The 25405-nt window shown below is 41.1% G+C and overlaps 1 protein-coding gene across 2 annotated transcripts in view; it reads right to left on the reverse strand.

Moving 5' to 3' along the window:
* Positions 1-371: 371 nt before the first annotated feature.
* si:dkey-157l19.2 (NHS-like protein 3) overlaps positions 372-25405 on the reverse strand; it is a 30490-nt gene continuing 5456 nt past the window's right edge. Inside the window, exons 2-8 of one of the 2 annotated variants that reach the window (XM_063498580.1) lie at positions 20007-20325; positions 6473-6616; positions 6317-6360; positions 6078-6213; positions 5843-5953; positions 1862-5704; positions 372-1193 (exon numbers count right to left, since the gene is read on the reverse strand). In XM_063498580.1, coding sequence (XP_063354650.1) covers positions 1147-1193; positions 1862-5704; positions 5843-5953; positions 6078-6213; positions 6317-6360; positions 6473-6616; positions 20007-20301 — 4620 coding nt within the window. In that variant the 5' untranslated portion in view covers positions 20302-20325 and the 3' untranslated portion in view covers positions 372-1146. Of the gene's footprint in view, positions 1194-1861; positions 5705-5842; positions 5954-6077; positions 6214-6316; positions 6361-6472; positions 6617-7713; positions 8012-20006; positions 20326-25405 lie in introns of those variants that run through there. The other variant, XM_063498581.1, reaches the window with a different exon arrangement.

The raw sequence follows: 25405 nt of genomic DNA on the forward strand, positions 1-25405 counted from the left end.
CAGCAGCATTTTTTGCTCAGTAAGATTTGATGCGTTTTCAAAGTGTTCCTTTACATTTTTATGAAGGGTAGAATCTCTAATCTTCAATTACTGACAGTTACCAGTAGTTTGTCATTGTAGTTATTCCTGGCAAGTACATGTGTATGGGTGTGGCATATAACACTTTCCCCCCAATTAACACTAAAATATGTTGTGAAATCAGTGCAGCCATGGGTGCAAATTACAGGAGGAGACAATAGTGCAAATCCCCACCCTACACCACCTTTATTTAACTAGTTTAAATGGTTCAGTTTATATTTCATTTCCAATTCATTTCTACTTTACCATTGCAAACAATGCAAGGAAAAAAAAAAAAGATGGGCAACACAGTATTTTAGTTTATCGATAAATCTTTAATTTTTCTTTATAAATGGTGATTCTTACAGTTGTCTGCAAAACCAGTTTGAAATATATTATAGTTCAATACAGAAATATCCCACAGTTTAAGCCATAACTGGGAAGAAAGGCATTGCCTCCATTATCTGTAACTAAAAAGCAGCAGAAAATGTGCACTATAATCATTCTAGTATGTGATGTGTCTGTGTGATGGATCTAAAATATAAATTTGCATGCTTGTAGAGCTACGCAACAGACTGTTTTATTATGTCATTCTTTAGCAAACATGGCAAAGAAGACTTTCTGTCTGTAGAGGTCGTCCTCTAAACCTGACAGGAAAAATAACTTAATTAATAGTATTTGGAACAAATACAATTAGTGTGGAAACTCTTAGAAAATATACAGAACATAACTCTGTAGAAGAAATCCACCATTACTGGATATGTTAAATAAACATAATGCTGCTATATTTACAGATGAGTGCCCAAAAGTCCCATTGTTCCAAGTACTGACTAAAGGTTTGATTCAGCAGGACGTAAGTGGTACAATCACTATTTGACACTAGAGGGCGACAAAGACCCTCTGGTAAAGAAAATATACAACTCTTTATAAAATGCAAAATGAGCTCTTAAAATTAGGACCCACACCATTAAATTCAAACAACTCCAAAACCTTTAAAAAGAAAAAGAAAAAAAAAAGCAGTTTCTGAGTGAAGCATCTCATTCATCCATATCCAGTTGCCGAGGTCTCCTTCAGTCTTTATAATCATGTTTATGACGACCCTCCTTCAACAGTACCAGCTGTTCCATTTGTTTTCTCTGCAGCATGTAAAGTTGGAAATGTACACAGAGTTAGTTTGTCTACATCCAAAAGAATTGTACAAAAAAAATATTTTAGCTATTTAGGCAAAGTAGATGGCAGTGTTAGCCGTTTGGTGCAAACTGGGAAAACATCTCAAGTACTCGATGGTTGTGCATCGATGCACAACCATCGAGTACTTGAGATGTTTTGAGATTATGATCATAATCTCAAAACATACATTTTCCCCTGAAAAACTATTATTTGTTCAGTACACTTGGTTCACAATAAAATACCTGGTGTTGGTCTATTAAATACTTTAACTCACATTACCATCAACGGATCTGCTGTACCGTGTTTATTGCCCACTGCTTAGCAAATGTTAGCATAGCATTTGGCTAAACTATAGCATAAAGTTAATATAGGAAACTGCTAATATGCTCCTTCACTAAGAAAGCAGCATGTGCAGCGCTGATCACTAAACTGAGTAAAAAGGCTTAAAATTTGCATTGCGCTTGACCCATTTCTTTATCTGTACTGTCTTTTTTTTTTTTGCTTTGTTTTGGGGGCTTTTCACACCCAATCATGATCTTTATGTGTACAACATGCGCCACATCTGGTCACTCTTTGTTTCTATTTGTCATGTGTTGCATGCCTTTTAAAAAAAATCTGGGCTGATATACATTACCTTTGATACTTTCCTGCTGTGCTTCCTGTTTTGCAGTTTGGTCCACATCTTCACTCGTCTCAACCTCGCTGCCCTTTGTTTTGGGTTTCTTTGCAACTGGTGGTGGCACCTTGGCTCCCTTATTCATTGACTCTGCTTCACTGGTCACCTTCTTCTGTACATCTTCCTTGGCCACCGGCACTGACTTGGTCTCAGTCACAACATTCCTGTTGCTCTTGGAGAAGATAAAGCTTGCAGTGCTACTGGGGGACTTGTGAAGGTCCAGTGGTGACGTTGGAGGCTGCAAGCTGAGGCGAGACACTGGACTTTGTTGAGATCTGGCTGCTGTCCTCATGCGGATGGCTTCCTGTAGGTTCATGGAACGGTTAGTGTTCACGGCAGAATAAGTCTTTTTCGTAGGGGAGGTGGCTATGGACAAAGATGCAGGAGGAACCACGTCAGCTTGGGACTTGGGCACAGTTGGTTGTGAAGGGACTGTTTCCGGTGGAGGAATGGGTGTAGAAGAGGTCATGATTAGAGATTTTCTGATGGGCTTCTGAGGAGCCTCACCATTAGCAGATGAGGATGGGCACTGATTGCTGCTTGTGACCTCAGCCTGTGGTTGCTGCTCTTCAGCTTTGGGGAGCTCAGGGCTGCTGGTGACTGACCGCAATTTGACCATCTGCAGGAGGGAAGGGGTGACAAGGGGCATAGGTTCTTCTTGCACAACTGGGGTAGAAGTCTGCTCTTGGGTTTTATTCTCTGTGCTTAAAGGAATAGGCTGCTCCTTAATGCTGGCATGCCCCTGAACTGGTAAAGGTGGAGGTACAGGAATGTTTACAGGTACAGAAGGAGCAGGTACTTGAGTCTTTTCTGGTGAAGATGTTTCAGGTGGTGATGGTGGTGGTATTGATACTTCAGATGGAGGTGAAGGTGAGGCCTCCTTTGTTGTCAGAACATCAGTTTTTGGGGCCTCTACAGTTTGTGGAACATCAGTTTTTGGGGTTACTACCTGAGATTGTGGGAGAAGCTCTGTGGGAGGTTGAGGGGGAATATTCTGAGGGGGGATAAGAACACTGTTAGATGAAACTGCGTTAGCTTCAGGTTCAAAGGAGACCTTCTCTTGTAGAAGCTCAATCTTCTGCTCTGATGATTCTGGCTGTGATGGCAGGGGTGGTGCAGGTGGAATACTTTGTGGTGGAGTCAGCTTGCTGATGGGTTCAGCCTCTTCAGAGACGTTAGACATATGTTCTTGAGAAGGAGGAGACGTAACCTCTTCAGAGGACGGAGCAGACACCTCTTTGAGTGGCAGATGTGAGACCTCAACAACTAGAGGAGGTGAGACGACTTTAGCTGGTGAAGGAGATACTAATGTTACCAAGGTAGAGGAGATGTCTTTAACAGGTGGGGGCACATCTTGAACCACGGGTGAAGGTGGCTTTTTTGGTATTACAGGACCAAACTCTACAGGTGGTGGTGGAGAAAGTGTCAAAGATACCTTATCTGTTGCAGTAGGCAGAACCTCTGTAAGTGGTGGAGGGGGAGCTGTATATGGTGGGGGAGGAGGGATATTTAAGGGAGAAGGCGCTACACCCTGAGATGTACTGGACTTGTGAAGTTCAGGCTCTATGATCGCCTTAATGCTGTCCTTTTTCACTATTGATATAACCGATGCAGTCGTGCAAGAGGAGTCACTCCTGAGGGAGGACTTTGGTGGAACCTGAACAGGTATAATGGGTGAATCATCACCAAACAGTGGGGGTGGAGGAAGAGGAAAATCTATTTCATCTGGCCCACTGGGGCTACCTGATGTCGGTGGTGGTGGAGGGGGCCAGGAAGATTCGGGAGATACAACTTTTACTGATGTAATGGAATTGATTTCTGTGGTCTGTCTGGGGAGGGGCTGGGAAACACGTTGCACCAGAGGAGCAGATAGCGCTGGGGAAATGTGAATTAATGAAATGGCAGGTGCTATATCAGTGTTAGTTTTCACCTCTGTAGCTTGGCCGGTTGTTTTATTAGCTGCTTCTTCTTTTATTGCTGCAAGTCTTTCTTCTCGTCTCTCTACAGCCTTCATTAACATTCCATTCAACATATCACTTACTCTCCCTTTCTCATCATTACCACGTCCGTTCAAATCTACATTCTGAGCCAGTCTTTCATTGCTATCTTTGCGCATCTCTGCATTCAAAATCCCACTTTCTTGAACTTTCTTCAATTCTAGCACATGTAGGGATCCATTAACAGACTCTGTCGTCACTGATGGATTTTTGTGCTTTCTTTCTACTGCCAAGCTCTTAGCCGACTCCTCAGCAGCTGCAGAAGGAGACTGCCTCTGTTGTCTCCGGTCCTTCGGGTTCTTCTTTGCAATAGCATAAGTCTTGCCAGGGGCCGGGGGTCCCAGGATCAGCTCACATGAACGCAAACTATGGGACCACACCTCAGGTGGAGGAGGTGGAGGTGCATGGACTTTAGGTGGTGGAGGGATATTGAAAATTTCTATCAAGGCCTGTACAGAGGGACTGACAGTGTCTTTTGAATCAGGCTTACGTTCCTCAGTGCACTTATTATATTTAGATGACTCTGACTTAGTTGAAGAGGGTCCAACAAGTAAATTTTGAAGCTTTGCTAAAATGCTGTTCTTATGCTTTGGAGATGAACCGTTAGGTTGTTTAGTGAGATGTGGGGATGTGCCATCTTGGCTCTCCTCAAGCAGTTCTCGCTTCTCTTGTGAAGCATCTTTCAAAACCTTTTTAGCTTTCTCTATTTTCATTGTCTGCAGCTGAGTTTTAAAGGGACCGACTGATGAAGAGCCCATTGAATCATCCAGAGAACTGGTGTCAGCATTGTAGCCAGGGCTGTCCAGAGTCTTGGAGGGATAAGAGTGAGATTGGTTTTGGTCACTTTCCTCACTTGGGGCTGAATTGCTGTGGAGAGAATTTTCTCCTGGCAGGACCCTAATCTCTGCCGGAAAACGGGGCTGGCGCTTCATTTTACTGTGGAGGGAATAGGAGCGGCTTGGAGGAGGAGGGGCCCTTTTTGGCTTCGTAACAGAGAGGCTACGCACGAACTGTCCGTCTTTCTTAACCTCATCTCCCCTGACGATCACCCTGCCATTGGAGCTGGAGGCCTTGCTTATAGAGGAGTGAGCATCAACTTTGTCCTCCTTAGCAGAAGCATTGCCATTTCTCTTTTGCTTTGGGGTGCTGCTGTTGGAGATGGTTGAAGAGTCAGATACCAATGTCTCGGACGAGTCAGAATTGCTCCAACACGACGTGTCAGACAGATTTGGAGGATTGTTGCGAGAGGCAGAGGTGATGGTGGACGATTTGGAGGAATAAGTTCTCACTGAAGATGCTCTAGAAGAAGCACGGGACGGAGCTGGGCTGGAGAGCAGCAGGCTGCTTTTGCTGACAGTGCGGACACTGTTCCGACTACGCCCACGGCTGATCTCCACCACATCGATTGCGGGTGGCAAAATGGCATTGGGAATGATTTTGGACATGTAAGCAGCCTGGGGTGACATGGACATGACGGGGCTGGGAAGCTCCTGTTGAAGGCTGGAGGCAGTGGTCAACCAGGGTACAGCTAAAGACCGAGGCCTCTGATCATCTTCCAAGGCAGGACCCAGACGGTGCAGCAGGGCGAGATCATCTCTATGAGCAGCATGGGTAGCACCGAGCTGCTTGACATTTTTCTTGTTGAGAGGCTGGATGCTTATGCCTGGAACATTAATACTGGCTCCTTTTTCAGACTGTGATCCCATCTGTTGGCCATCTGTAGTTGGACTGGGATTAGTCTCGCCATTAAAAAGCTGTTCCTCATCTAACTTTGTATTCAGTGTCCAGTCAACTCTGTCCAGACCTAAAACAACAGCACAAACTTTCAGAATTAAGATAGCTAGTTATGCACTGATTGTCTTTCTTTGAATCTGCAACATAAAAATCTTAGATACTGTGGCTGTCCTGAATAGTTCATATAGTTCAAAACGTAACTGCATACCCAGCTCTCTCTGAACATGATGTGGGATACCCACAACAGTCTTCCTGTGGCGTCTTCTGGTCCTGGTCTTTTCTGACTTTTTCCCAGAGTTCAAAGGTCTGAATGTTGAACCTGTAGAGCGAATAAATGTTTGGCCGCATGTCATCAATTAAATGTTTTATGCAAGCATGTCACAGCGCGTTGCGTAATGACAAAGAGTGGATATAAATAGTGTTTTGGCTTGTGGTTAATTTACCTTGCCTGGTGAGTCCAGAGCGGGAGGATCTAGTGGACACTGACGATTGCACAGAGGCGACAGAAGACGTGTCAGGAATCGTGCTGTCTGTCATAAACCCAGCACTTTCTCCATCTGTTTGAGCCGTCATTGTCGACTAGCAAAAACAGAAAGATTACTTATATTACATTAATAAAAGTTTTAACAAATCGTTTGTGGTATAAGAAAGCACAAGAATCTGTATGTAATGTGTAACTTACAATTGTGCTTACGCTGTCCTGGTATTCCACTCCGTTATTGGTTTCTGAAAAGACAAGAACATTTTTCAAATGATAATGGGAATTTTTAATTATGGAAGTGTTGAAATCTAGGGAAGAACAAACATGTACTGGGTATATCAGTAGTTGGTTTTATACCTTCCTCCTGCATCATTTTCAGTCCTTGCAGGGCCTCAGTGTGAAGGTCCTCCAGGTACTTGGGCCTGCTGGACTCAATGAACACATTCTCCTGGAACAACGGGGGTGCCGGGGTCTTTTCATCGTCATCTAGCTTTAGGGCAGCTTTAAAAAAAAAAAGATAGGGAGAGGAGATCAGTCCAGATCAACTCAAAGCTCTGTGTTACTGTAACTGTAAATGATGGGGGCCATATGGACAGGGGGTTAGCATTTAGGTGACTGTCAGGGACATTTAAGCACAGGAACAGTAAAGATGTTTGAGGGTTAACACATGAGAGTGTGAAATGAATAGACCGAACTCCAGTTCTTCTCATGCAGGATTAGACACAGTGATCCTCAACATGGGATTATCATATCAGAAATCTGCCTGCAGCAACATATGCCTGGTGCTTTTTCCCAGCTTAAGCATCATTTAAAGAGACAGTAAGAAGGACACTAATTAAACTGCTATGGCATCTCAAACGATGGATCCAATCCAAAGTTAAGCATTACTTTCAGTCATGTGTGAAACTCAAGAATAACAAAAACCTGAGTAACCTATTCTTAAGACCGTTATATAAAATTCAAGTTCAGTTAATGAGTCTTTACTTTTAAAAGAGCAATATATTTTCTTCATGAATCCAATAAGAACTAAACATAATTAAACATAACGCCCATTTGACATGTCATGTAATACCTGCAGTGCTCTCATGCCTCCATGGCACAGTCTGGGATTGTTGGACTAGCAGCCTTCTACGAAAGTTTTATGTAACAGCAACAGCTGCCCTACTTTTAGCTACCTGTCCTCCTAGCACTCTCACTGTAAGACCATGCTGGAATTAACCACGTGCTTAACAGTTAAAGCTAATTCTTACCTTCCTCTTCTGTAACAGCAGTATATATACTCTGGTTAAGGAAATCCTAATGTGCAAAATTGAAATTCTAGCTGTTCTTTTTTAATATTTTTCTTATTATGAGAAGTATTTGTAACTACTGTAGGAGAAAAAAAAATCACAGCATTTTATATATCTGAAAAGTAAATATTATAGTTCAACAGTGGTTTTTATGGTTTATAATGACCAGACTTTAATTTCTTTATTGCCTGGCATAAGCAAGGCAGCTGATCGAGCCTGTGTGGTCATTTATAGTAAACACAACCTGGGTAGGACCAATTAGTTTGGATCTTCAACCAATAAGATCAAACCTATCCTGCTCTCACTCACCTCTTCTCTTGGAAACTGTAGGAAAGCAATAAAAATTATTGGAGTTATTAGTCAGAAGCACCACCATGATCTTTCTTATGTCTTCAAAAAGTTGACTAAAAGTATGTCCAAGTTATTAAGTTAAACCACATGAAAACACCCAAAAAGACGATCCATTCAAAAAATATATAAATCCTGGAACGATCACGACAGCATGAATATGGTGCTTGTTATTGTCAGTTCAAGTCCTCGCAGAGCAGAGAATGTCTCTTCAGCCAATGGACAATCAGAGCTCAGACACTAATCCTCAGCAGCCTAATTCCTGCCATCCCTCTTCCACTATGTCACCCCCCTGTCAGTGTTCAGTAAGATACCATCCCACTATCGTGCCCCATCTGCAAACTAGCTCGCCGAGGATTGGTCAGTCAGGATGCAGAAATCAAACATGTAAACATTAACGCAAAGAGCGCTGTTGTCAGGGATTTGAGGTAAAACAGGCATGCCTTCAGTAAACAACACACCACGTCTTTGTTAAAATATACAATTTCATTACAGAACTGTAATAACATGGTCAAAATTTCTATACTTCCTCAGACTTCATTAGAATAGACACTATAAAGCTGCCTTATAAATTACTTTTTTATTAAATTGGCATTTCTAAAATTTATTTATTTATTTTTTTAAATATACGCCCTTCCCAGCACAACTCCAAAAGGATCCGTCTCGCCTCTGGGATCAAACCGTGAATATTCTGCTTGTTAGGCGAATGCTTAATCTACTACACTAAATTGTTTATATAAAAGTTTATTATTTTGCCACAAGGGGGTGTAAGTGAATTGAAATGACTATTCCTGAAACAAGATTAAAAACATGTTTAGTACAGGCCTGCAGCTCCACAGCACATGGTCACCCATGTGAAAAATACTCCCCATTGTTTCCAGAAAACACTACAATAATTTGTTACTATGCAGCCTGAATACAGAGAATGGCACAAGGCCTCCTTAGTTAACTGTTAAGTGCTGCTATCCAGAGGGGCACCAAATACTTTTCAAGTGAGCTGTTACAGCGTCCCATTTTTGTCGACAAGACTCTTCTTTCTTCATTCCTTCCCTTCATTTTATTTTTCTAAATTTACTTTTTTTATTTATCACTTCCCTGGTGCGCTGTGCACACATGACATGGAGCACATGACATCTGAACAAATGGAAAACGCTCCCATGGTCTGAATCCTACAGAGTGAGTGTTACAAGAAAAGAAATGAATCACATGTGGAACCAGCATATACAAACGAGTAAAAACATACCGCTGACTTACCAGAACTGGCTGCTGAATACAACGCAAAGCTGATACGCTTGTGTGTAAAGTAGTAAAGTCAACTTAGTATAATGCTTTATTTTTTTACCATGAGAGTACACACTTACACGGAAAAGCCAGGAGTTACAGTTGAGAATAACTGCACGGTAATAATGACTTATAGTATCACCAGTTTGGCAGTCACATTGTAACAGAGTCCATATTAATCACTGGCATATTAAAGACACCATCTGTCACAGCTGGATTGAGCAGGATTGTGTATTAATGGGCTGGTAGTGTTGGCGTTAAAAACATCCCCCACCCTAAACTGATTTTTACGTCTCAGATTTGGTTAAAGAAACCAAATCAAATATATTGAATTGTCATCAAATTCAAGTTTGAGTCTTCAGCCTCCAGTGAGGAAAAAATAAAAGTCAGCTCAAGGAGGGGTGGTTAAATGATTATAACATATAAATAAGAGTAAATTTTAAAGAAAAACATTTTAAACAAGCAAGTATTTAATGGCGAATGTGTTTTTGTGCATAATGTACTTTGGATCATCATATTACGCGAAACAAATTACAATCAGAGAAACAGACAGTGTTGAAGAGCGGTTATGACACGCAATCAGGACAATCAGTTGGAAGTCTGAATGGCTATTCTACATTAGAACTGAAACTAATTTGTTAGTATTAATATGTTCAGAGCAGAAATTTGGCTCTTTTTAACCAAAAAAAACAGAACTTTATAAATGTCAGCGTACGATGTGAACCGTTTGACTGGGGACGTGATGCAGAGTGAGAAATCTAGTGTTGTAAAACAGATTAACTTCTTTTTGCAGCTCACCTGTGTCACCACACCAGCACAGGCATATGTACAGGTTTTCTATTATCTAGAACCATGTCAGTGAATCGATGCTGACTTTTCACTAGAATACAGGATACAGGTGAAAGTCTTTAGCTTCACTTCAACGTTCATGGATATTTTTACTCTTCACTCTGCTTGCTTATGATTGAGTCCAATTCCTCCTTAGAAGATTGAAATTATAGGAAGATTGGAAGGTCCTTGTGGCTCTTTTGTCAAATGACACCAAAAAACATTTTCACCAAACCCAGCTTTAATTTTCAAACCAGATTGCAAAATTCTGACTTACACCAGGAGAGAGTTCAAAGACTCAAAATTCCTTAAATTTTGGCCTGTTATGCCATCTACCCGTTTTTTTCTTGCAGGTCCTGATGGCCATATAGCTGCCACAGAGTGAGAGCACACCCTTGACTGGTCACCAGTGTGACCAGTATTATTTATTGTGAAGCGACTTGGCTTACCACCACACTCCCATGCCATCCCTCTTATGTTTTATCTTATTTTCTGTCATATATATGGCTGCTCATATTAAACATGGTGAAAACTTCAAATAAAGAAGTAAATGTACAAAAGTAATCCTCATGAACCAGCCCAGAGTTCAGGTGCAAAGGTCTGGTTGTGAGCAAAAACAGATTCACACACCTGCTGTTTAAACCTTATGCCAATAAAAGAAGTGGCTCTAAAGCAGCTGACTTTGGACAGTAGATGAATGAAAGGATTGACTGAGATCAATAAGATAAGGATTTCATGCTTATCTTATGGTTGAAAGTGAAGTTACGTTTGAGTCCAAGAATGAAAACAGGGAGCAGGAAATGTTTTGATTTTGGTTTTATATTTCCAACAAATCTTATTTAGATACTCAGTTTTAGGTCATGCTATCCAGACTACCGTCCTTTTTAGCCTAGATTGGCTGCACAGCAGACTAGAAATGCTTTTACATAGAGCGCAACACACACACTGACACAATCTAGCGCTGATGCGACTCTTCCTAGAACTGCCTCATGGGAATCAAACAGATGCAAATACCTACCACACACACACACACACACACACACACACACACACACACACACACACCTCTCCTCCCTGCCCTAACTTGCCCCTCTCTCTTGTTTTGAACCGCCAGTCAGACAACCATGCAGAGACATTCTCTCCAGCTCTGAGGGTGCTGTCTGCCAGGTGCTTAAGCTTCTCTAATCAACACAAACCCAACTGACAGTGGGAAAGAGCTGAAAGTTCACCCTTTATCTCAAGGACGATACGTGTAGCCTCGATCCGCTGGAAGCACATCTCAAAGAATCCCGGTCTGCCTGCATACTCCCTTTTCACGCAGGTGGCTTTTTGTGAATTAAACATAAACATCGGAGGTGAAAGAAAAGGAAGCACGAAAGGTGCTGTGACAAGGACCGCAATGTAGGTAACAGATATACCTGCATCATGTGGCACTGAGTGCTGCACCACAATCGGTATGCAAGACAAAGACCAGATGTATCAAATAACTCAGAAAATCCATTAACGGTTTCACAACAGTAGATTGTCTTTTGGGGTTTTTTGGAGGAGGGAGTTGGTAGGTCGGTTACTTTTTAACGCCACAGTCAATGTCACCACATCCGTTTACATCCTGAACCTCCCCACAGCACAGAAAACTCACTGCCAGCCACATAACAAAAGAAAACAAAAGGTCTTTATGAATAGATTTAGCCATAAGCAACAAATTAAAATCTCATTAAAACATAGAATAAAATGGAAAGTATTCAGGCGTGCTAGAGCCTGTTTGATAAAAGCACAAGCTTAACTGAGATTCATATGTGAGTACAAATCAATTAAAAGTGTTGAGAAAATAAAAAGCCTTAATAGTATTAGTACGACAAGTAGTTGCTAGAAATAGGCAGAATATTTTGGATGTATTACAGGCAAACTTAGCACGTTTGTAATTTTCGCTTTTTCTATTTTTTTCCCCACTTTTTGCAAAAATGGGCGCAGGATTTTAGGATTTTATGGGTTCCAATTGTAGTCTGGTGCTGGTGGTGAATCCACCACTCTAGACAAAATAGAAGTTTCCAGCAATTACTGCATGAATCATGAATAATCTGGTGGTAATAGTTTGTTGTTCCCCACGGGATAAAGTCCACAGTCTTTCTCTAGTAGACCAGAAGGTAAAAGTTTAAATGTACTATGTCCAATACTAAGACAGCAAATTCCGTATGAACACTGCCTGAACTTTGGAATTCTCATAAACATCAGGGATTAAAAATGTAACTAGCCCCGAACCAAATACTGCAGTCCCTCGAATGGCTTGTTAGTATTTGTGTTCCCCTTATGTGACAACCTGGTCTGGTCAGCTAGTATTTAAGCCTGCTTTGTATCTAAAGACAAAAAAAAAAAGGTACCAAAGATCAGCTGCACAGAGCTGCTATCCCAACCTCATGTTTAACATTAATAACATCTCTTCAGAATAAACAAATTGACACCTCTGGGAACTGAAACAACAGTTTCTGTTGACATAAACTGGGCAGGTACCTGCGTTATACACAAGCAGAGTCTGCACTTATGAGAGGTGCAGTCCCTGAATTCATCCAGAAAGAACAGCACGCTCTCATGGAAAAACCACATTATTAATAGTCAGCACCATGCGCATGTTTGGCAAAATTTGCTGCCCCAACACAGTTATCTTTATTAAGGATGTCACAAGTGTCTGCTACCTAACATCGCTCCAAAATGTCTAGATTTAACTACAAAAGTGGTGACTCACAGACCTTTCCAAGCACACAGTTATCAGTCTCTCTGTAGACCAGCCGCAGTGTGCTGGCAAACATTTTCCTTTCGTGACAATAGCAATAGCTGGTGCCATGCCACACTGACACGTCTGCATATCTTGACAATGAAACAATGCAAAGATATCAGAAATAATGTTGCTGTTGGCCGCCTTGCTTTAGTTTGGTAACAATGACACCAAACATTAGAAGAGTGCAGAGAATAAACTTGATGAAATGAAACCCAAGCACGTTATTCAGACTGGGACTAGAGGGCAAACTGGCACTTATTAAAACGTTCTCAACACTTGAGCGAACTAAATATGATCACATGGGCTACCTGGGTGTGGTGACGCTTCATCTGCTGAAATCAAATCCTACTAAAGCCCTGTCATTATAAATAAGCGCGTGCGCAACTGTTTACACGTCGCCAAGTCCAACACTGACGTTCCCACAGCGTCAGGGTCGACTTGGTTTTCACCTACATTCACAACAGATTTGGACAGTTCATTTGTGCAAGTCGTTTTCAGCCCAAAAACGATTTTTAGGCAATTTCCTCAAAGTATCACAGAAAATGACGTCATCCCTGCTCCAATCAAAAGGCACCTTTTCACAAAGACGCTAGAGAACGAAAGCATCTTTTAGAGATTTATATTTCCCTGAGGCAACGATGTGCAAAAAGCAGTTACTGACTTCCCACCATGAGAGGAAGAAAGTGAAACTCTATCATAAGTCCGTTTTTTCAAACCTGTTCTCCTGCCCTTTACTGTTATTGTGTCGTGCCGCAGTGCCAAAGTCTCTGTTCTTTGTTATAAAGCATTTTAAGAGCAAAACCTTTCAGTTGACTGGAAAAAAGGCCTATTGAAAAGGCCTCCCACAATCCTGTATTTTCCTCTACGGTTCACATGTAAATGCGTTGTAAGGTCTTGTTCCCCATTGTGTTTTATTTCTGCTACCATCCTGACATTGGCAGTTTATTTTCTTCCCAGATAGTCCACACTTTCTATAAAATCTGAGCCAGAGTTAAACCCATGAAACCGGAAAACCAAAGAGTCATATCAGCACTTGTGTCACAACGGTTTAGTTCTGTTAGTTCTGCTTCTCCCAAGCAGCCTCTAGAACTAAATATTCAACAAAGGAAGTCTCATTAAATGGCTCATAGGATCTGAACCTGGCATGAAAACTAAACACAAGCTCACACACAAAGGGCTCCCTATTTCTAGCTTCCTTAGAGAGATATCTTAAAGCTCAGGAATGTGAGGAATCTCTGCGGGAGTGTTCAGAGCAAACAGGTGAGCGTACCTTGTTAGGGCTGTGTGACCTAATTATCCTTAAACAACCTTGTTTCCATTTAAAAAACAAGGGGATTCCTTTAAAAGGCCATTTTAAGAGAAGACAGAGCTTGACAGAGTTGCGTAAGAGATGCCCGTCTGGTTTTGACACAAGACTGGGTAAACTGAGAGCATGACAGAGACATAAATCACTCACAGAGATGTAAACAAAGACCCAAATTGCCATTTAAGTCATTCAACTAATCGAGGTGAATCAACTTTCAAAGACAGATATCCTCTGCCCACTGGTCTCGAGATGAAAAGACAATGAACAATTGATGAGTTTATAAGAGTGTAAGGCCTCAAAGACTAGACTTTATCAACTCAAACCTGCTACTGGACAGTCACTATCTGGTCAAACTCCATGGGTCTTCTTTACAGAAACACATTTCCATTCCAGCAAATCAGAAAGTAAACCAATACAAACTTTGGACCAGGAATCTAGATTAACCTGTGATCAAGTGAAACTGAAAAGTAAACTGATTATCCAACCAGCAGGATATGGATTCTTAGCAAGCTTAAGGCATGCAGTATCACTTCAATACAAAAACATATTAATAAGGCTCGGTATTGCTCAATGTTTTTCGTATTATGCAATCAATATACAATTCTGATTTACCCTGAACAGAATTTTGTGCTTGAATTTTAATAACAATAGCTTAAAACTCTTTTGACTAGTTTTGACAGTTTTCAAAATATTAAAACTATAAAACCATGTGAGGGGATTAATACACTTTATGTGGCTGATAAACAACTACTACACTAAAAGAGCTCCTCTAAGACATCTGAACAATAACTAAATACCCCAGTCTTGAAGATTCCTAGTTTTCTGTGATCATCACCTCAGGAATAAGATATAGATATTGTATGTAAATCCATTGGCTTAGTTATGGGTGGGGTAATTTGTGAGTATGTGGAGTAGATCCTGTGTTTATAAAGAAAGAACTTGGCTGACCTCAACTTGGCGATAACACTATAACTTGTCCTTTCGATCATTTATGTTTATCCTGTTTTCAACTCCTCTCTCCATTTGTTCCATTCCCTTCCTTTTCCCTACCTCCTATTTTTCCCCTCACATTACTTTGAGGATTTATTATTTCCTCATTTTATTACCAACAGGCTTCCACATTGATAAAGAATTTCCCGTCCATTTCAAATCATTAATGTACTGCAAAACAGCGTGTAAGCTACTGCTAAAATGGCCCTGACGACGCCCTACACTGATCATTTCAAACACATGCTGGAATAAAGGCATTTTATCATTTGAACAGTCCCTATAGTGTGTCTGGGCTTAAAATAGCCTTGTGGTTGTTTGCGTCTGATAACCAATCTAGATTTGACTATACTTGATATAAAGTATAAGTTACCTTGACCTTTCAACCACTAAATTCTAATCAGTTCATTCTTGAGTCCAAGTCTACCAGTAGTTCAAAACATATCACGTTAATGAGAATGGGACGGGCATAAAGTTTACACATATGGACAGACAACTCAAAAATATTGTGTACCCCAACACAGCTGTTGCCAGGATTGGGAGAATGAACTGGCATTCATCACATCACTAGAAATAAATGTCCTCACATTTTCACACAGCACTTTTTTGTTACACAACACTCAAAATGCTTTGGACTACAAGTAACATTTTTACCATCCATTCATGCAGACTCCATACAGAAAGACCCAACCAGGACATTCAAACACGGAACCGTCTTCTTTTAAGGTGATAGCGCTAACTAATGCATTATCATGGCTAATACTACATCTGACCATTGTTCCAGACCTCTGAAGGTATCCTGTGGTATCAGTCACTAGAGATGAGCAGAAGAGCCTTTAAGGTCTTTAAGCTGTGAGGTTGACGGTCAACAGGTACTTCCCACACTGATAATGGTTTGGCACATAAAATGTCTAAATATTGCAGGAAAAGACCATCAACTTCTTTCTAAAACTTAAAGTTACAGCATGTAAAATGTTTCACCACACATGAAACATACTAAGACGACTGTTGAGGATTTACTGAATTGTCAGTAGCACTACTTTGTTTGCCACTGTTAGCTACTATTAGCCTCTGTTAGCCTCTATTAGCTACTATTTGCTGCATGGCTGAATAAACCGGAAGTCGAAATTTCCAAGTTCCCAGTCAAAATGTAAGTCTCGGAAGCCTTCTCAACTCAGATTTCCCACTTGGAAGGTCGGAGTAGCCCCACCAAACCCGAATTAGCAATCAAAGATTACAGCACTTAACGTAAACAGTACTAAAAAAATTTATCTGTACGGCCACTGTTGTGTATTTATGAATCATCAAATAAGCCATACACAGAGCACTGATCATACTCTATACATGAACATGATGCAATTGTTTTAAATGCAAAAAAAAAAATTGCTAGTGATACATGAATCGCAAAACAAATCCTGCTTTTCCTCACTTTTTCTGAAACATGCTCCAACATCCAAGTTACAGTATCTGGGACACAGCATAAAGTCTTGAGAATGTAATTAAACTGTTTATCATTGGGAAAGTGGGACACTCAAAACTAATATTAGCTGGTATAATGTTAGATTACAACCAGCTGTTGTTTTTTAGCCAGCTCTTTTCTGATCTGCTGACATTAAATAACTGCAACAATAATGGGTAAAATAAACATGTTTGTGCACGTTTGTGTGTTAGAGGCCTGACTCCAGTTCAGAAGTCGAGGCTTGAGTTGAGGAGAAAGAGGATTTTTAGGATGCCAGTGGTGTTGTCTTTTGCCTTCTTGCATTTTTACTTCTTTGGTTAAGGTAACCTATTCTCTGACAATAAAACATAGGTATGACCCTTGATGCCCTGAGTCAGAAGGTGCAGGCACATTTTTAAACTTCCCACGACAGAACACAAACACAACTACAGCACGTATGTGGCTGGTCTCTAGCCACATACGTAAAACACCACTAGTCTAAAAGGAGAGGTCCTTCCCAAACACTGTATTCAAATATGAAGAAGGAATATGGTGACTTCCTTAAACCACAACCAACTCCTATTTATTTTTAAAAGACAAATTATAAGTTTATTAGAATGCCTTAGTTTGTTGCAAGATGTAATTACACACTATTCTATGTATATTTATGAATACAGGTATCCTTCTTTTCTATTAAATAACCTCAAAACATTACTGACTGTACCTTTAAGGTGACAATATCTAATTTAAAAAATGCACTGGCACTCACGCTACATTGTGCCTGTCACCAATACCAAAAATTGTCACATTCTCTTTTATTAACAGAAAGTATTGTGCTCTGATAGGCATCCCTACACTCTTGTCTGATATACTACGTGTACAGTGTTTCAGTGCAGAAAGAAACAGTATGCATGGAGAGATCAGAAAAAGCAGAACACCTTGTTCCTCCCTCACTGTAACAGTCCTGGCATGGCTTTTAATTAACTGGCACAATGCCTGCCATACCAGGCATTTATTGGGCAGGAGGCCCCTCTGGCATCAATACAGATCATCATCAGGGGCTCAGCTGGAGGTATTAAATTTTCTGGGCAAATGTGTTACATTGCACCACATCTTGCTTCCGTAATAAACCTCCTCTGGATGCGTTTTGGGAACGCTGAGCTCCTTCTCTAATCTGAGGAAGTGTCTGCTGAGAAGCTTGCAGCGGTTGTTGCCAGCACCAACAATCGGCACGGCATACACACGCCATATTCATTGCTAAGGGCTCAATAGCAGCGTACATCTATACCTGGCACATGAATCACAGTTAACAGTTAAGAACCCTGGCTTTCCAAAGATAAATTTATGCAACCTTTAGGCTAAATTTATACCATTAAAAACATTTTCTGAGATTGCTTTCACAATAATGTCCGTCCAACTTTCTTCTTTTTTTTTTTTTTAAATCCAAAAAGTAGTGGTTTTATGCATCTCTAGTCGAGTGCATGTATTCAGAAGTGTAGTGGAGACATTCTTGACCCATGCCCAGTGTGGGAGTCAGCCTCTATGCCAACCTTGGCAGAGCAGAAATGCCTTATCTCACTTTAGAATTTACTTTTTAAACAAAAACTGCTGGGACCTAACACGAGTAGCTCAACAAAGTGCAAAGATTGTGTGACGCAGTCACAAAATGTACTGACGTCTTTATGCATACATTCATTTATGATCTCCCGAATCCACAGATGTGACTGAAAACAAGTCTATACATATTCATCGAATGTTTTGGGTATAGTTAGACGATGTCAGACTGAAGGAGTCTGGATCTTATGGAAATCCCCGATGCCTCTCACCATTGCACAGAGATTACAGCTCCAACTACAAGAAACAAGAGGAACCTCCTCTGTCGTAAACTAATTAGCCAAGCACTGCCAGACAAAGACACGTTAAACAGCCCTGAGCAAATGAAACACCATTTGTACTTTCATGGTTTTAGCATAAGCAGTCTCACTAAAACAAGGTTCCGCTTGTTTGTGGAATGTTTTTACGTTTCAGGTCTGACTGCATGTAGGTGTGATTAATCAGGGTATAAAACTAACGTTAGCACCCACAGTTCCCACCAGACTATGCTGAAGACAATAGTGTTCACAGAGAAAAAACAGGACTGGTATATTGCTGCACCTCTGCAAGCTGCAACAAGATCTGCAGAGTACAGCTCAGGGGAAAGTCTAAGTGTTCCCAGAAGTTTCTTAAAGGAGACCTAGTGTGCTCATTCCCAACTCCATACTTTTAGTCATGGATTCTACTAGAACAAATTCCACGAGAATGAAGCCATTTCAGCACTTTCCCCCATAAAGACGATGTCTGACGATCTCCCTTGTAGCCTTAATGACGAGTTTTGACACCTGGTTTGATGACATGGTTTCTCCAAGGGAGATCTAGTAAGGCAGAGATCAACCTCACTAATTTCTGACGCACACCCAGTCATTTTGTTTGGGAAGGCCTAAAATATGAAAGAAGCCACTCAGTTCAAAAAAGAGAAACAAGTGTTACCCCTAGCAGTCACCCAAGGGGGAGGCTATCTTCTGACTGGCTGCCTCTCATAAACTGAATGCCTTGACAGCAGATAGGCGGGGTTGTTGTTTAGCTTTTGTTTACTAGGATCACTTGCACATGTCCTCATTATTTCAGGCTTGGGCTCTGTTTAATATGCGCATTCACCATTTTAACAGTGCATACTACAAAGATGACAGAAAATTAAAGAAAAGCAAAAAAGGTCCCCTTTAAGAGATTGCGAGTATCTTATGTACTGCCTTTACTGAAGCTGGTGACTGTGAGGTTAAACCCCACTATCCGCTTAGAGTCTGTCCTGTTTGAAAGTGTGCCACAGTGCTCCCATGTAACCTGAAGACGAGGTAAGCAAGCAATGGAGTCACAGAACAGGACGGACAGATTTCTTCACAGCAAACAAAGTGTGCTGAAGGTCAGAAGGCGAGGAGTAAGTCAGTCTGTTTAAACATCCCTTCAGAAAGCAAGCAAACATACCTGGGAACCGATACACAGGATATCAAGCCGGTTCCCAGGACTTTGTCTTTATCCATCACAGATGACACATTAAAAGAACATACTGCTCTAAACTGGTGCAACAACAAATCACTTCACCTCGTCGTAATGTACTTAGTCTGGGTGACTTTACATTTTAAGAGTCATTCCTTCCTGACAGATACATATTTGCCTGATTCATGTCAGTACAAAATGTAGATCAACTGGCACAGCCTCAATGGAGACGGGGAATTTATCAGCACAACAATAAGCATGCTTTATGTTTTGGATTTGCATGTCTGTCAAAGGTACCTTATGTCATAATTTGCAGTGCAAGAATAGACTTTATGAAGGATGGTTTGATGTCCAAAATTGTGGCTAACCTGCTGAAATTAAGATGCAGTAGAAGAGAAACTACAGACTGTCTTACTGAATGACTGAGCTATACGTAATTTATATGTTTATGGACAAGAAAAAACTCTTTGAATTCTGAGGTGAAATAATATGAAATAAAAAGTATAAAACACAATGGGAAACTTAAAATCAAACAATGTTTAGACTGATAATTAAAATAGTTCATAAACTATCAAAAATACAACATCAAATGAGACCATGTGGGATTTTACCATGGCTGTTGCCCTGCAGATGAGCCTGCCTTCCAGACTTCTGTCCTCCCTTGTGTCCACCCTGATTCCCAGCAGGGTGCCCATCCAAAGCCAGGTCCAGAGCAGGACCCAGCCCGGGGTTCTTCTCATTCAGGCTCAGATTCTTCCTCCTCTTACCCTTCAGCCAGCCCAGAGCGCGACCCAAGGAACGAGTGCGCTTCTTCCGCCCCTTTTTGCTGTGCTTCTCGTGAGCAAAAATGTTGACCACATCCTGGGGAAGCAGGTCCCCAAACCCCAGTGAGTCACGGTTTGACATCCCACCTCACACTGGAGCTACACCCTGAGAAACAGGAAAGATATTACAATTAGTTCTCATCCAAGCAACACATGCACCAGCGCTCAAGAAGAGAGAATAAATGAAAGACCCGAAAACTCTCTCCCACTGTTTTTCCCCAATCCCAGTAACAATCAGCTTGCAGAGAGTAGAGGCCTACTTAAGGTGATAAATCAGTCACAGTGAGTTTTGAATGAAAAGTCGACAAAATGTTACCTTTACTACTTGTCAGAGCTGCCCTGTCATTAAGAAAACTCAACTTACTGCATAACAGAAAGTTGGGTTCAGCACAGAAACCCTTTAACTCGAGAACTTCCAAAATTCAGTGTTCTTACAATAAGTGTATTTTCTTAGTTTGATTTCCTGAAAAATCAAAAGATAAATATCCCTTATTGTCATATACTTCCACATGTGTGTTGTTTACATTTCAAGTTAAAGCTTGCAGTAATGCTTTCGGAAAAGCTTGACACTACAAATCTAGAATTAACGCCTTTGCCTGCACCGACCAGACAAGCTACAGTTTGAATCCATTTCTATCCAGGTTCATGTAACACAAGCAGGCAAGACTTTGAAGGAAGGAATTAGGTGTATCTAAACTTGGTCAGCACAAAGTTGCAACCATGACATTAGAACATTTATACTGTAACCACAGCTTCAAGATGAGCACTGGCCCCTCTGTTATGGCACTAGCTAGTAGTGCCATAACAGAGGGGATAGCACTAGCTATCATTTCATAGCGTAGCTGACCTTTCACCTTTGACCTCGGAGATAAATAATGTCATCAATTCATCAAGTTAAAATCATGTTCGTGGCAAATGTTGGAATGAATATGATGTTATGTGAGGCCTTGGCCTTTGCCACAAATTTCTACTTAGTGGTTAGTGGTCAAAGTTAAATAGAGTCCCTCGGTGCACTTGTAAAAATATGACATTCATGATAATAGGATGGATGGACTTTTAGCCTTGCATTTATTTGCATCATTGGTTCAGCTGCCTAATCATGTATTTACAATAGCTTGATTTTATGATGTAATGATTACCAGGGAGAACAATTGCTACGTTGTTGGTAGCTAACGTAGATCCAAAGCAACAAACAACCACACAGACAACAGAAAATGTAACCTCTTCATAAGCACAGAGGCACAACTCTGGGCAGCAAAACCTAAAAACGACTACAAATATATCCGACATGTATCCCTGGTAGCAAAGTCTATTTTACTCAGACCACTCCTCCTGTGTTTGTGTGTCTCCGTGGTCACTGCTCATTCAGCCAGCACACTCTATCCTACACAGACCCCCTCCAGCCTCTAAACCAAACTTCAGCTCTACAAAGAAAGAACTGGCACCGCTCCCTTCATTCCATAACGTGGAGTCATAATTCACAAAGCCGCACCCATAAGCTCACGCACTGCATACATACAGGCACAGCAGCACGCTAAGAAGAGCAAAAAGACACAAAATAAACGGCAACCAGTGAGTGTGTCCATTCACGCACTTTTTATTGTCATCCCTCATTGTTTTCCTTTACTATTGTTTTATTCATCATCCACTGAATGAGCTCATCGGCCTCGCTTTGCTTCCTTCCTCCGCCCGTCACCTTGTTAAACTTCCCTACTCTGAGGCAGATTTCCCAGCCCTGCTCCTGGGGATCTGTAAGCTTACACTGGACTTTTTCCAGCTGCGGTTTTTATTAGATACTTGTGTCCAAATCATAGTCTGAAAATAGGGACAAACTCTTAAGATGACAGGAACTTGTAAGCAGACAAAGAATTAGGGAAGGTGGGAGTTGAGTCTGAGCGAGTAAATTATGAATCCCCCGGTGCAGTCGACAAAGTTCAGGCATAAGTTGTTTTTTTGGCTGCTGTGCTGCTTTTTCCAAAAAGATTTAAGTAACGTGTGAGTAACACAGCCAAACATGTTTCTAGGAACACTTTGAACCTTAAGTTGGTGAGACATGAAACTAAACCACACAAACCCAAAGTCGTGTTCTCTGAGGATTTACAAATGGGACTTTTTCCAAAACAGCCTCTCATTATCAAAACTGCAACAGGGAAGTAAGACGACTCTGGTCTGGGTGCATCATGTGGAAGATATTTAAGCAGATGTGCACTTTTAAAACCAGATGTTTGACATTCTGTTTATGAAGTAACATTTTCTTTAGTTTTGGGTCAAATCTTGATAAAGTAGGATTATATATATATATATATAAATAACTTCTGCCGTAGTTGCACCAAGGCTCTGAAATGATTTCAGATGCGACTTGCATCAACTGTGGCTGCTTTTGAATCTAAGTAAAAGATGCACTGCTGGAATTGCAGCTTCTAGAGCACAGATTAGAACCAAATCGTGGCATTTCCCACTTAGAAAAAGAATATTTCCCTTGGATCGGCCACAAACTAAAGCGATATGCATGTCTCCTTTATTAGGCTGTGGAACAGTAACCTTTAATGTTTAAATATATTAGGTTTTCCGTTTCGTAGTTCTAATGTGCAGCTGTCACATTAGAAAAAAACAACATTATAAATAGCAAATATAGCGGCCATCATGGTGGTGTAGTGGTTAGCAGTCCAGCCCTGGGTTTAGATGTAGTCTTGGGCCTTTCTGTGTGCAGTTTGGATGTTCTCTCCGTGTCTGCCTGAGTCCTCTCCAGGAATTCCGGCTTCCTCCCACACTCCAAAGACATGCATGTGGTTAGGTTAATTGGCGATTTCAAATTGGCTGCGTGAATAGTTCTCTCTCTATGTGTGTGTGCCCTGTGATAGACTAGCGACCTGTCCAGGGCGTACCCTGCCTCTCGCTCTATGACAGCTTGGACAGATACCTGCCTCACACAACCCCAGACTGGATAAACAGAACAATATGGATGGTTAAAAATATAACTTATTTTAGCAGTCTGTGCCTCGGTGCATTATATCCCAATATTAGTGTTTTCCTGTGGCATTAACGTCATGCCTTCTTTGCAACAGTGTGGAATTTTGCTGTTGCGTTTTTCTATATATGTTTTTTCACCCATTTATATCACCACTTTATCCTTATCTAACTTTAACTGTGAGTATGTGACACTCACAGGGATTATTTAATGTGGAAGAAGAGTCATATGACGTGTGTAACACACCTTTCTATGTGACCGTGCATGGAGCCTGAGAAGCGGAAAGCCAGTCTAAACAGAAAAGGTTGATAACAGCTGTCATGATATCTGTTGCCTCCGACTAGGACTTTAGGTTTTGTCAAGCCAGCTAATGGAAAGAAAGCCTGGCCATGTTTGAACTCTTTCATAGTTCACCCCTCAGGGTGTTTTGTAAGTATTTCCATGAACAGTTTAAATTCTGACCTGGTGATATTTTTCAAGTCCCCTGATTTATCCTGAAGGACACAAAAATGTCACTGGGGCTCAGAAATTCCGAGTTCCCATCCGGAAATGTTTTGTGGAACGCCCACTGAACTCAAACACTCAGAAAGTTGGAGCAGACCAACCTCAAGCTAGCAATCGAAGATGGCAGCACTGAATGTAAACAGTAGTTGGGTTTTTTTTTAGTTTGTTTCTTTGTTTGTTTTTTAAATCTTCAATTAAAAGACAATGTGTTTTTTTATGCAGAGTACTCATCAGGTTCTGTCCATGAAAGTATTATGCTGTATTTCTAGTAATACCTGAATGACATTACCTCGCTAAGAACCCAAACAAATCCTGTTTTTCCTAGCTTTTTCTGGAACGTGCTAACTCGAGAGTGACGTCACTTCCAACTTGCAATATCTGGATGGTAGGTATCTGGATGGCAGCATTCATCCTTGATGAAGCCAATCCTTGCAGAGATATTTGAGTCCAAACAATGCCGCTTATATGGAAGAAGGAACAGAATTAATTAAGTTTCTGGCCTCACCAGAAAGAAGTTTGCACCCAAACTCATGCCTGAAGTATGCAGTTCAGTCTGAGAGGCTTAAGATGAATACTTGAAGAGCTTGAAAGCTTTTCTAAACATTATACATAATGTGGGTGTTTTTGAAGGAGTTTGTCATCTTAATCTGGACAAGCTGAACTTGTTATCCACTGCCGCACATCTGAAATGACAAAGTGCCAGTGTGTGTGTGTATGTGTGTGTAGCCGGTGCCCCATGAGGAGTGAGCTGCAGTGAAAGGCTAGTAAAAAAGAAAGGGTATCCATCCTTTTCAGAGAAAATTACGAGGCCTCTCCCCGCACTCAGCCCTGTGTTTCTCCTGCTCCAAATTACAGTCATTAGGGCATGACTAACATCCATGCATCTGCACTGGCTTCAGCCGCCAATAATCAAGACGCCTCTCATGGGAGAAGAGGGGAGTGCAACAACTTCTCGTGTTACTTCCCCCTCAGAGGGAGCAGAGCAATACTAAGAAGTCTAGGATGTAGACGAGACCACCCAGCGGATCACTGTCTGTGCAGTCTGGTCACAAAGAGTTGACTCATGCCACAATTCCAACCTGCAATTTTCCATTTTACAAACAAATCTAATTTGGTGACGTACACAGTGGAGTTTCCTTAAAAAAAAAAAAAGTCACTGTTTGTTTGTTTCTTTCATGAGGAGATTTACTAAATGGTTATTTAGATTTTAAAAATTCCTATCACAATTCTTTCTCTAGCAAATAAGCTTTAAACACACCATTACTTTTCAAAATAAAGCATCAACATGCTAATTACAGAGCTGCTTTATTGCCCCAGCAATTACTAAACACCAAACCTTTGTTACAGTTGACACACAAACTCAGGGCTCAAAAGAATCTAAAATCAGAGCATTTGGGAGGATTTGTAGTGACACAGCACATCTGTGTGTATAATATATTCAGAAAAGATCACGATCAAGACATAAGCTGATTTACAAACAAAAACAGCTGTGTGCCCTTTCTACACGTCTCTCTCTCTTTCTGACACACACACACAAACGAGCGCATGCGCACGCAAAACCTGCTGTGGTTTTTAAACCCAACCCCAGCCTGCCAGAGCAGGCATGTGTTCCAACACGCTGTTTACTTATCCTTTACAAAAGACGTCAAGCTTTGCGTTGGACAGAAGATACCTCTCTAACGCAGCAAACCTCAACGTGGTGTGTCAATACCTG

This window comes from Pelmatolapia mariae, linkage group LG16_19, assembly GCF_036321145.2.
Source record: "Pelmatolapia mariae isolate MD_Pm_ZW linkage group LG16_19, Pm_UMD_F_2, whole genome shotgun sequence".
Taxonomy (NCBI): Eukaryota; Metazoa; Chordata; class Actinopteri; order Cichliformes; family Cichlidae; genus Pelmatolapia; species Pelmatolapia mariae.